Source organism: Opisthorchis viverrini, assembly GCF_000715545.1.
Source record: "Opisthorchis viverrini unplaced genomic scaffold opera_v5_206, whole genome shotgun sequence".
In the NCBI taxonomy this organism is placed as follows: domain Eukaryota; kingdom Metazoa; phylum Platyhelminthes; class Trematoda; order Opisthorchiida; family Opisthorchiidae; genus Opisthorchis; species Opisthorchis viverrini.
Window position 1 is genome coordinate 305,074 of NW_008751862.1, and position 12,009 is coordinate 317,082.

Here is a 12,009-nt window from a genome sequence, read left to right on the forward strand (position 1 = left end):
GTTTACGACCAACTATAATGGCTGCAAAAAACGAAAACACGGGCACTCACTGTTCCTGACGCTTCTGTTGAGCTTCCATTTGTTCTAGCCGTTGCTCCAAACGACTAACTTTCTCCTCATTACCCTTTCCTGCGTTTTCCAAACGCTTTTCAGCCAAACCCAGGCGGACAGACATCTCACTCAGCTCGTTGGCACGTGACTTTATGGTCATCTGCAGTTCTCGAACCTCTTCTTCTTTGATTTCAAGTTTGGCACGGCAACCCTCAAGGTCAGCCTGAGCTTGCTTATAGGCGATTGCGCGCAGGGTGTATGGTTCTTGGGGCTGATTCGGAAAGATGAAGACAGCGATTCATTTGGGGATTGAAAATATCCAAAAACATAAATCAAGCACCACAGAATAAAGACCTGGTCTTGTCAACTATTGTTTATGATTTGAATGGAATTTCTGGAAAATGTGTACAATGGAGAATCATGGGTCTCCATAGGAGTGGGAGTGGAAAATAAGCCATGAATCCATGGCAATGGATGGTGTGTTCGAGTATGAAATAAAAAGACATCATAAATTAAACAAACGTTGAAACTCTGGCACTCAGTGAATATGAGGCTAAATAGTTCAACTGGCGTTTTCCTTACTAGTGCTTCAGCATATGAAAATATGACTTCATAGAAAGCATGGAAATTTGGAATAAAGAAAAGGTGAGGGAATACACAATTCACTCAGTCCCCTAAAGGGAAATCAACAAGGAATTGAGGCCAAATGACGGACTGTGACACATGGACCACCTTACATGAGGAATGTCCACGAGCCGATCGCACTGTACTTGGACTGAGTTCCAATAAATATGATGAGAAGAGTAAACGTGTAGACGACGATTAGGAGCTTGAAAAAACGAAGTTTCATAAACACGCACATTAGGGAGCATCAATAAGCATGCGCAATAGCCTAACATAGGACCTCAGTGTATGAAGATAGGTGGCTCTTAGTTCAATCACGATATTCGCTGTTTTGCACTTGCTCCGTTATTCCTGTCCACCAAGATGAGAGCAGACGAGAACCGAAATCCGAAGAATGTGCTCTTTAGGACGGGTGACGATCAGACTTACGAAAATGGACTTATATATAGCTTAAGCTGAAGCTATACGAGGAAACTAGCCAAATCAAAGTGGCTCCCGTGGAGCATGATTACGTCCTGTAACAGCAAAATATCTAACATGGTTCGTTAGCATAACGGATAACGGTCAGCGAATATGACACGGCAACGTCCAACAAAGCGAAAGTAACGTCCACGAACAAAAACATTAAAATCAGGACGAAGAACAGAACCAAAGGCGACCGGTGGTTGAGATGACAATAGACAACTATTAAATATGAATGGTGGCTCAGCTGTAATAATTGGAAGCAAAAGTCTTAGTCGAGTTGACAGCCGCCAGGTCAGCTCACTTTGGGTTGTTTCGTGCCATCGAAATCATACTCTCCATTTTCCATCGCTAGCGCAACCTGCGCGACCAGTTCACGGACTTGTCCCAAGTAGGTTCGAATTGAGAGGTCTGGTTGGACGGAACTTGAAGGACCTGCTGAAAACCGCTCTTTGACAGCTTCGACTAGGCACTCCGTGAAAACAGTGTTAGGTTTCAAGTCGCCAGAATCCTCCTATCAAGAAAGAGAAAGGTTTCTCGCATGATGAGCCTGGTGGAGATAGAGGCAACCGACGTTTGTTAGTGAAATGCGACCAAAATAAATATCGTGTGAATAATCCCAAAATCTGAAGAAAGAAGGGGCACTGAATAGAGAAGAAAGGTGGCGGCAAAGCCGACGAATGATGAATCAAACTCTCCGGAAGTAAGGAATAGAAAGCAGACGTATTCCAAACAAGCGCAATACGGGAAGAATGAATGGAAAACTATTGAGATTCAACTTTCCCTCCGCAAGTGTCTATGATATTGACAAGAAATAAACAAACAAGGAGTATCAAGAGAAGAACCATTAAAAAGTCAGAGATTTTAGCGAGGACGCATCCCTGCACGGCACTGGGACCGATGATGATGGAGCGATGAAAATCCAAGGGATGGTGAGCAACCTATCCTTAAGCTTCATCACTGTTGACCTGCATTTCAAATGTACCTTGTCCTGGGTTGTGTGCGTATTGGGATAGCACGTCCAATCAGAGAATTCACTAATGTGGCTGGTTAGTGATCAGCTGTAGTTATGATCAGAATTCTTTTGCTCGAGGTGGAATGCTGTGCCATATTGCAAAAGCCTGTTGATTGGGTGGTTAGGTATTCACCACACAGTCGCTGGTTGGGCATTAGTGGCGGTAGTCACTAATAGGATCATGTAGCTCGCCACCGCAATCGCAAATGCCCGTTTACCGTCACTCTTTTCAGGTGGTAATAAACATGAAGTACGGACAACACGGACAGTTAATAAACACCCAACTCAGCCAGTGATGCATGACCAGTGCCAGGGGGACAACTCGTTACTGTTTTTCTAGACATTCAATAGATCGAGGCGGTATCAACGTGAAACAGTACAAGGTTAGCGAAAACCGTCTGACTCCGATGAGAGGGAAACAAGAGAGTTAATTGTCCAGGGTGAAAAATACTGAAATTCAAACATAACAAACGGGACACGACCAGTATCTGTCAGTGGACTTCGCCACGTGGTAACTGTCAAGAAAACACTGCACAAAGACACGCAAAGATAAAGTGAAACTCACCACTTGACGAACCGTTAGTCGTCCAGATTTACGAGTAGTTTCCCGCAAAACGGCGACCACGTCACTTAGCAGAGACACGGTCCTATCCAAATTGGTGGAAACATCGGAGCTAAACGAGATGGGCTGCGTGTTGCGATCCTTGGGGAGGCGTCGACGGACACGCCGAGCGGTGATCCGTGTTACTGTTGCGAAGCGAATTACGTCCATCAACAGGCCTAGCAAACCGCCAGGTGAGCCTGCAGATGACGTAGTAGTTGTTGTGGGCTGATGATCTCCAGTGATCCCCATGGGACCACCAACAGACGCAGCGGCTTCAGTGGCAGCCTGTTCCAGGGAATCTAGTTGCTGTTACGGGAAAATGGTTGTTGCACATTGTTACTCATTCTAGCCACCTAGATTATTATTCGACACGCACAGCGCGATCGTGTTGACAATGATGATGATGATGATGATGATGACAGCATATTTATGGGATGAAATGAATCTGGGTTGCGTTTGGTTTTCCGACGAAAGTACTGGTATGGAATCCGGCTATTCTGCTACAGGTCTGAAGGGATACCGCTAGAAGAATACAGCGATCACTGGGGATACTATTTGACTACTGCATATGTAAATAGGTAAGTGAAACGTAAACCTAGAAGAATACAGCGATCACTGGGGATACTTTTTGACTACTGCATATGTAAATAGGAAGAGCATTGGCAAGCGAGGTACCTAAACGTGCAACCGCGATGTGGTGAGAGGACGTTTGCAAGCTATCATGATCGACGAACGGACTAAGTACTACTTGATCAACGGCCAAGAGGTGTAATTCTACGCAAGAAGTACCGACGCCGGTACAAAAAGATGATCTGTTGCACTGTAAACACATCCGACAGGCCCCTTCAGATCTTCATGGGTAACATGACTGAAAATCAGTGCAATGAAGCAAACCAAGAAAGCATTTTAGTTCTAAATAACTGTACCAGGAAAATGCCTGACCTCGAAAGCTAATACTATTGCAGATTCTTATTGTCTGTTCTTTATGACGCCATTCAACCAGGTCTCAAATTGAGACAATGTGAGTAACGGTGCCTGATTTTCGGTTATTGTTTTGGCCAGTTATCAACAAGCTAAGTCATCCAACAAAATTCCGCATCCTGTGTGCCCAATAGCAACAAAATGTATACCTCAGAGCCTGAAAGCATACCAATATTCCAACCACGGATCAGAAATTGTTCCCACGGACTGTAGAATCCAGGAGTGGTGTGATGAAGTCCGCATAACTGGATAGCGAAACTCGATGTTACGCACACACAACTACAGTTATAACAAACTGTAACACTGCAAGATTGCCACAGGATGGGGGTCGAGATGATTAGAGCGCGAATTTACTTATCGGAAAGTCCTGGTGCGAACCGGACGTATGCATCCCGACCTCTAGGCTTGGGAAACCTGGCAGTATCACAGCCCTCTTGCTTCCTTCAGGTGGCATGACAGCTAGGCACCGAAAGAGTGTTACAGAGGGAGGATTAGAGGAGAGTTGTGGGTAACCAAGGCAACATTTCGTCAACAGACTAATTTAACATACGCTCTAAGCCTTTTGGTAGCCATGAGGAAGCAACACGGTCTACATTTCGCAAAACATAATAAATAAGCAATCAGTCTGTAAGATGCGAAAATGTGTTACAATACTACCATATATGTGATCGGGTCGCAAAAACCTGTTACACTAGGGTATAATGCCTTCGGCTAGCGGGTTCAAAGACATCGAATCCAACTTATCCGGATGTTTCGGACAAGAAAAGCTTACTAGTCTGGGTAAGAAGGATTTCCATGGTTGCTAAGGTTTACCGTCTCGCGTAAAAATAGAAAGAAACACCATAGGAAATTACTAACAACGAAAGCTTTTAGCTTCGTCCAAGAGAAAAGGAAGACATAACACTCACCTGCCCAGTGAGTAGCATTAGAGCAGTTGAATCGGTGGCCAAAGCATCGGACGCCGCAAGAACACAAGAGACGAAGTCCAACAGCTTTGTGTAACAGTCCAGCACAGGTTCGTTTGCCAGATGGACCGACCGAAGTTGGACAAAATAACCGATTGATGCTAGTAGGGGTTCCAGCGAAGTATTTTCATCCAGTTGATCCTTTTTGCAGAGCTCCAGTAGTCGATCAATGCTTTGTTCGTGAGCTGCCATTTCTCCGTAAAGGGAACCCAATTTGAGGTACAGTTCCATGCTGCATCCGGAGAGGACCCTTTCCAAACGAGTTGTAAAAATGATCATGCAGAAAGTTACAGACAGTCGCCCGGATTCGAGCAAGTACATGCGCAAGCTTACGACTGAGCATACAAAAATGGGCTCACTCAAGATAACCCGGTTAAGTTACTTTAGACGACTCGGTTGAGTGAGTGCATAGGAGGACCGTTTGAATAACACGGGGTTCATCCCACGCACATCAGCTACCCGCGTCTTTATAACCACTTCTCAGAAATAAAGGAACGAAAAGACAATTATCGACTCGCCCTATATTGTCGCTACGGAAGCTGATTGCTCTGGCTAAATGACGACAGGTCCAACCAGTTGAAAAACTTATGTTGCTGTTGGAAAAAAAACGTGCACGTAAATCAAAGGAATCGTTGACAGGAAAACGCGACAAAGTAAAGATAACAGCAGTTCAATGAATTGTATGCACAGTAAAATAATGACTGTCGCACCGTGAAGTAGATGACGACCTAAACTGTCAGACCGAAAACGTACAGATCTGAACAGCTGATAGATCCTGATATAAATAGGTTCCCTGACGAGGTATCAGCGTCGATGGTAGGTGTCTGAAGCTAGTCAAAGCCAAAATCAGATATCAACAATACATTTTGAAGGGAGACCTAGACTCTCCTTTGGTGTGAATAAGCCGAGATCTTAACGAAACAGAAAAAGGTGAGGCAAAAACATACATAACGGTTGTTTACAGGCGAAAAACCTACTGTTTGTAGTGCGCCAGAAGCGCAGCCCATCGTCTCAGCAGGTAGACGGTGCAGGTAATGAAGCTGTAGAATTCTGCCTTATTTTTAGTCATTGGTGGAAGGGGCTGTGCTGATCCAGGCAATCGAATATCATCCGCTTGTTTCGCAGAATCTAATCCTGTACCAGCTGAGCCCGTGTCCGAAGGGGTCAGGACAGGTTGAGTTTTCGCTTGTCCAGGAATACACGACGGTAGTGGATATCGCTCGGTTAGCTGGAAAAAATGATGACAATATGAAAAACTAGGTCTAAACTACTGCGGGTTATGCAGTAGTGTGGAAATAGAACAATATGACCAAGGTTGGTGTCCCCAAGAAAAACGGTCGACGTCCTTACTCCACGGTTAGAATATAAGAGGTTTATTTCGTATTGGGCCGGACTCTAAACCACTTTGGAAGTACATTAAAATTCAAGCTCCAGAAGATGATGGCGAACATGTTATTCTGGAAAGCTAAATATGATGTACAGTTTTGTTCTCAAGAGACCGATTTTAGAACCCAGCAGCTCTTTGAAAATGCTCCCGAGAAATCCTATTTGACTGCTTCTAAAAAAACAGTTACTCGCAAAACGCACCGCTACTGCCTAGCTCAAGGCGTATTTTCAAGGACATAGTTTTCGTGTAAACTGCGAGCAAATCCCAACACGAAATACAGTAGACGGAATGAGCATGAGAAACAGAGAAACACCGGAACGTGGTAGCACTATCGGTAGCCATTTCGTTCACAGGATGACCGCGAACTTCAGATGATAAGTTTCAAAGTAAGTCAGACATGCGTTATAATTCGTGTCCTCACAGTTACCCAGTTTCTCGGCCCTCGCACTGGTTGTGCTTGTCCGCGCAGTTGCCGCTCCTTCAATTAGAAACGTGAACACACTCAACCATAATTACACCGCAAATGCGGGGTGACCAGTTCGCGGTGATGGGATAATTTGAACTAAGGAATGAACTAGACGAAACAATCTTCGACTGTGAAATGCGCCCAATGAGTGGAACCGCTAAAAACTTTTGATTAGTCAATAATAAATAACAAATTATGGATACACGGATAGATATCGTTTGTTTGCGCATCACAGATAGCAGTGAAAATAACCAGACGTTTGAGAAGGTACCATCACCGGTGTTAGCCCTCGTGATGCAAATGGCTAACATGGTTGGTCAACTTACATGAGTGGCTAAAATGTTGGATTTGGCAGCCAACCGATCAACTAGAAGTAACACAAGGAGAGCATCGTTATCTCCACCGCGACGTATGAATGATTCCGGAAGGAAAGCGGTCAACCGCTGAACGTGAGCCGTACTAAACTCGGCCTCCATGCGGCGAAGCTCGGCCTCAATCATCTAAGTAGTGAACAACAGAGTAGAAAAAGAGAAGGTAGTGAACGTCGTAAAATGGACAACCGTTTGCACGTGGATTGCCACATCAACAGACAGAAAAATAAGCAACTAAAAATGCAGGAGGAACGGTCTTTAATTTCACTGTGTCCGCAGTGGCCCCTTCCAAGAAAGCTTGTCCCAACAGTGACATCTTTCAAGGACAGATGGGTGGCTTCATTATTTCTTAGATTGCAGAGGAAGCCGAAGAGCGAATACAGTCAAGACACGTTTAGTCTTGAGGAGGCGGACTTCATTCCGGAGCGGGACCATTGTAAGATCCAAAACCAGCTCGATAAAGAACAGAAACCACTTTGAAGCACGCCATAGGCATAAAGGTCGTAAATAAACCTAAACAAGTATAGCAAGTAATGGTTAGAATTGCTAAAAAATGTTTCATCGAAAAAACTGAGTCCCGATAAATGTCCCGCGAGAGAAAACGTTACAAAACTAAAGAAGCGAATTCAAATAAAAACTAAGATGGCCCGTATTCCCTATGCCACATAGTCACATACGTTTACGAATGTAACAACTTCGGAAATGTATCATTTTTGCCATAAAACAGTAGACCAACAGAGCAGAGAGCCAGAGATCATATCATGACTGATCCACCCATAATGAGTAATGGGAAAGATATGGACTGTACAACCAACAGAGAATTGAGCTCACGAAGAACCTCTCATTCGGAATGAGAAATGTGCTGTGAAACCCATTAAAAGTGACCGTTTTTGTTACTTCTAGAATATGCTATTTGAACCTGAGTGGATAATTGATGAGGAAAAACGCGAATACGATCGATGTCGTTGAACAGACGGTTGGGAGATCGAAAAGAAGGTCAAGAAGGAGTGGAAATCTTACTGGTAGAAACAGTCAACGCAAATTTGTCCCCAAATCTCACATAAAGTCATGGGGGACACTTTCACCCATCGAAGGATGGGGAGAAATATATGGACGTTGTTGCACAATGGTTTTGTTCACCAACAAGCACCGACGTGCAACAATCACCACGTCTGGTTGGAGTGCTTCCGGTCGATCTCATCAGGACATGCTTTGCAAAAATTTCGCTGTCTGGCAGCTCAAAGACGGACTGTGGAACATTGCAAACAAAGGATACGGAATTCCTTCTTCATATTCATATTTAACTGAACGGACAGCACAACATAATAGCAATGAAAGGTAACTTACAACCATCATCTATTAGTAACGAAAAAAAGATAGATCATAAAACCACTTTCTAAGGGCTGAAGGGTATTGTGTTTAAGCCAACTGTATGTAAGTAATAGTGTGAAGTCATCCGTAAGATTGGATTACGCTACTTAGTCGAAGGATGAGACCTTTATCGAAAGACCAAACGGTAGAGAACACCATTAGGTGCGATGATGAGATCTCATTATTTGGTGATTCATTCTACCAACGAGGTTATGCGCTTGCATTGCGCCAATATACTTCACAATGATCACATCTCCATAATGACCGTCATATCAGCACTACCAGAAAATTCGGTATCTCAGGTTTCATTGGTGGTTGTGGTCGGTCCATGATCACATCTCCATAATGACCGTCATATCAGCACTACCAGAAAATTCGGTATCTCAGGTTTCATTGGTGGTTGTTGGTCGGTCCGCTGTACTAAACAAATTGTTGTACGTCTTGCCATTACATTATCATTGCACAGTTCAGCGACTTTGCACCGAGGAGGAGGTGATGTAGCGGTATCCAAACACAGGGACACAACCCACATCTACCACGCGTTCCTAAGATCAGGTCAATTGGTGAGAGGACGTCTCATCGTCATTAGTATCAGAGACAGCAACATAAGTGTTGATACTGATGTTCCACTACCGTACAACCATAAAGTTCATCTTATTATATTTAGAGCCACAAAATGAGAAAAGAGAATGGGTGAGGGAGGGGATTTGTTGCTGGCCTATGTCAAGCAGTATCAGGTGCCCACACCCCCAAGCCCTCAATCGGACAATCTGGAAACTGACAACACAAACCCCACTGACATCGATCAGCCGCCATTCCTTTCAATGTCGTCAAAAAAGCTCAGGAGAGGTAACGAGACCACATCCCGGAACGTCTACAAAATCTACGAAACCCAAACTCTTCGTAATCTCCTTTACACCCTTCTTGCAATTCATACGTTGTCCACCCTACAGTTTGCGTCCTTATTAAGGAGATACGGAGAACAACACTCGTCTTGGTAGACGGTGTTTCGGCGTACGTAGCACATGGCCGAGCCACCATAGTCAATAATGCTGGATGTTCTCCGCGATTAAAGTCATCATCACCATCGACAGTATGACATCAGTGTTCAACATCGATGCTTCACTATCGTACAACCATGATTTATTTGAAAGCATCATTGTGAAGAAAAGAATAAGGATGGACGGGGAAGGGGCTTAGCGCTAGCTTACTACAAACATTCCGAGGTACCTACACCTCCACACACCCGTTTTCTAATCACCTCACTACTAATCCGTTGACTCCGTCCAAAACCAGCAACGGTTGAGGCATCGGTGGTAAAAAACCTGAGGATGCCTCATATCCACAGAGGCCACACCTCGCGCCCACGCAAAAACATAGGCCTTACTATAGCCTGGTACACGCGACCCGAGACCAATTGACATGCCTATTTGACGCCACAGGTGATGTAAATTAGCAAACGTGATTCTCAACATTGAGATTTGTGCACTGAATTCATCAGACACACTTCCGCCAGAGTCAATACAACTACCGAGGTAAGTGAAATTCTCCACAACCCACAACCATTATCTTTGAATCGTTAGGTATATGTTCAGCGACCGTACATTCTGATGCATGGCTTCGCACTTTGAAGGTTCAAGAGGCAAGATGGTACAATGTTGAGCAAGTGTAAGTATCAGCACTGACCGATCGAAAAATCGGACGCATACTTGAAGTCAAGGAACACCAAGATTGTGGGTGGCCTGAACATGCGGCGTTGCTCTAACAGCTGACGGAGTTTGAAGAAGTGGTCAACGCAACCCGGTCGCCATCCCGCTTGATACTCACAGGTCAGGGGTTCGCGTGCAACGACGGACAATCATTGACGCCACAAGCCTTGTTACAGAAGGAGTCTAACTCACTATTGCGAACAGGGAAACAGTCATCTGTTACGATCATATGGAATGCAAAAAATAGTCAAATAGTACCCATGTTCCCTTTGTGTCGTTACTTTTATGGAGTTACGAAACGAATGTGATTTACATTCGCTTCATCAGACTACGACCATGGACCCCCAAAAACAATCAATTCAACTTATCAGCTATGAACCATGTACGATGGTACATTGGTTCCAGGTGCTACAGGTTCGATCACCGGAAATTGGACAGGGTGGAACATACAGCCAGACATTGGCGGCGAAGGCATGTTTGGTTAGTTCGGAATCTTGGTAGCTACGCGTTAAAGGCTACAGCTTGGATGCATGAGCACCACTGACTACATAATCTGTCATTTCTACCAGTGTGATTGACCATTGGTGAGTTGAATTCTGGGTTACCCATTCAGGGGAGCGGCAGTTGTCGATCCGACTCAGTTAACTAGTGTTTCCACACTTCGTTGTCAGGTCATAAACTGTCTACTTCTTGGTCGCTTCCACTCAGCACAGGGCTGGGTGCAGGGAGCTCTGCGAGCCAGACAGTCTTCTGGCATGTGGAGTACACGTCCTAACCCGCGTAGCTTATGAAGCGTGAGTAATTTATCTATCGTGGGAGAGTTCCTTCTTCCTAAGACCATCTGGTGTACATCATCATTACTAATCCAAACTTCCGACCACACTCGACCAATGCTTCGGAGAAACTGATGTTCAAACACTGACAGCTTTCATATGTCTTGTGCGCGTAGAGGTGAAGTCTATGATCCACAAAGTAGCATGGATCGCATCGCCACATTGTAAACTCTGCCCTTGACAGACTAGCGCCATTGAAGTCCGGGTTTGGAATAGCTGCCCTGCCCATCATCGAACGGAACATATACAACTGCTCAGGTAAACAAATTTAACTACCACTCCGATTGGTTCGTCTGCAAGCATGAGGTTTGGGTTTGATCCAACCCAGTCTAGCACTTCACTCTTCGCAGGTGTGAAGCGAATGTCAAACTGTGCGGCAGAGTTATTTAGGTTATGTAAAGTGGATTGCATTTTTGAAGGACCTGAACCAACGAGAGAAATATCGTCCGTATATTCAGTGTCTGTATGAGCACAACTCGGGAGCATTTCAACTCCCGAGGTCTCAGAGACAGGCAGAGAGATTTCAAGCAGCACAGTAACAAAGTAGAGTAGGTACGACGAAGGAGGGCAGCCTTATCCTACACAACTGGACACGCACAAGGAGTAATGCCGGTTCGCGTTGAGCTGCACGTGCGTTCTACTCATCGTCCTGTGAACGGTGTAAGCACGAGGGAATAAGACCGAAGGGCGAGCAAGAGGGCGATTCTAAATCGATCGGCATACCAAACCGGTGACTTCAATCATGAACTCAAATGGGTACAACCGTAAAGTTAAGCCCCGCGGTGAATACAGCAGCCCGCACGATTTAAGAGATATATCCTAAGCACACGTTTATGTCTAGCTGGTGCTAGCCATCGTTCAGCTAATTCTAAACAACGACATTCACAGAGTATCGTCTCTAGCACCGTTTCAGTCCTGACGCTCTTCGATATCCGGAGTGTTAGTGAGGGTCAATTGGAGAATAGCGCACGAAATACATACAAATCACAAGAGGATAAGCGAAAACACAGCTCAAAATAATACAGTTTACTACAATACTATGTATAAATATTACATATGGAAACAATCAGTTAATGCCATCAGCATATACAAAGTGTTGTCTGGTGAGATAACTTCTGGGGAAACGCATTCTAGGTACTTACGTATGACCAGCTAGTACAAGCCATTATT

General features: G+C 44.6%; 1 protein-coding gene across 1 annotated transcript in view; it reads right to left on the reverse strand.

The window, feature by feature from the left end:
- Window positions 1-12,009, reverse strand: part of T265_08193 (hypothetical protein) — a gene marked incomplete at both ends in the record, with an annotated part of 36,149 nt that overhangs the window by 10,202 nt on the left and 13,938 nt on the right. The window contains 6 exons of the mRNA XM_009173922.1: window positions 110-322; window positions 1,442-1,651; window positions 2,718-3,062; window positions 4,646-4,952; window positions 5,680-5,930; window positions 6,882-7,055. Coding sequence (XP_009172186.1) covers window positions 110-322; window positions 1,442-1,651; window positions 2,718-3,062; window positions 4,646-4,952; window positions 5,680-5,930; window positions 6,882-7,055 — 1,500 coding nt within the window. The remainder of the gene's footprint in view (window positions 1-109; window positions 323-1,441; window positions 1,652-2,717; window positions 3,063-4,645; window positions 4,953-5,679; window positions 5,931-6,881; window positions 7,056-12,009) is intronic.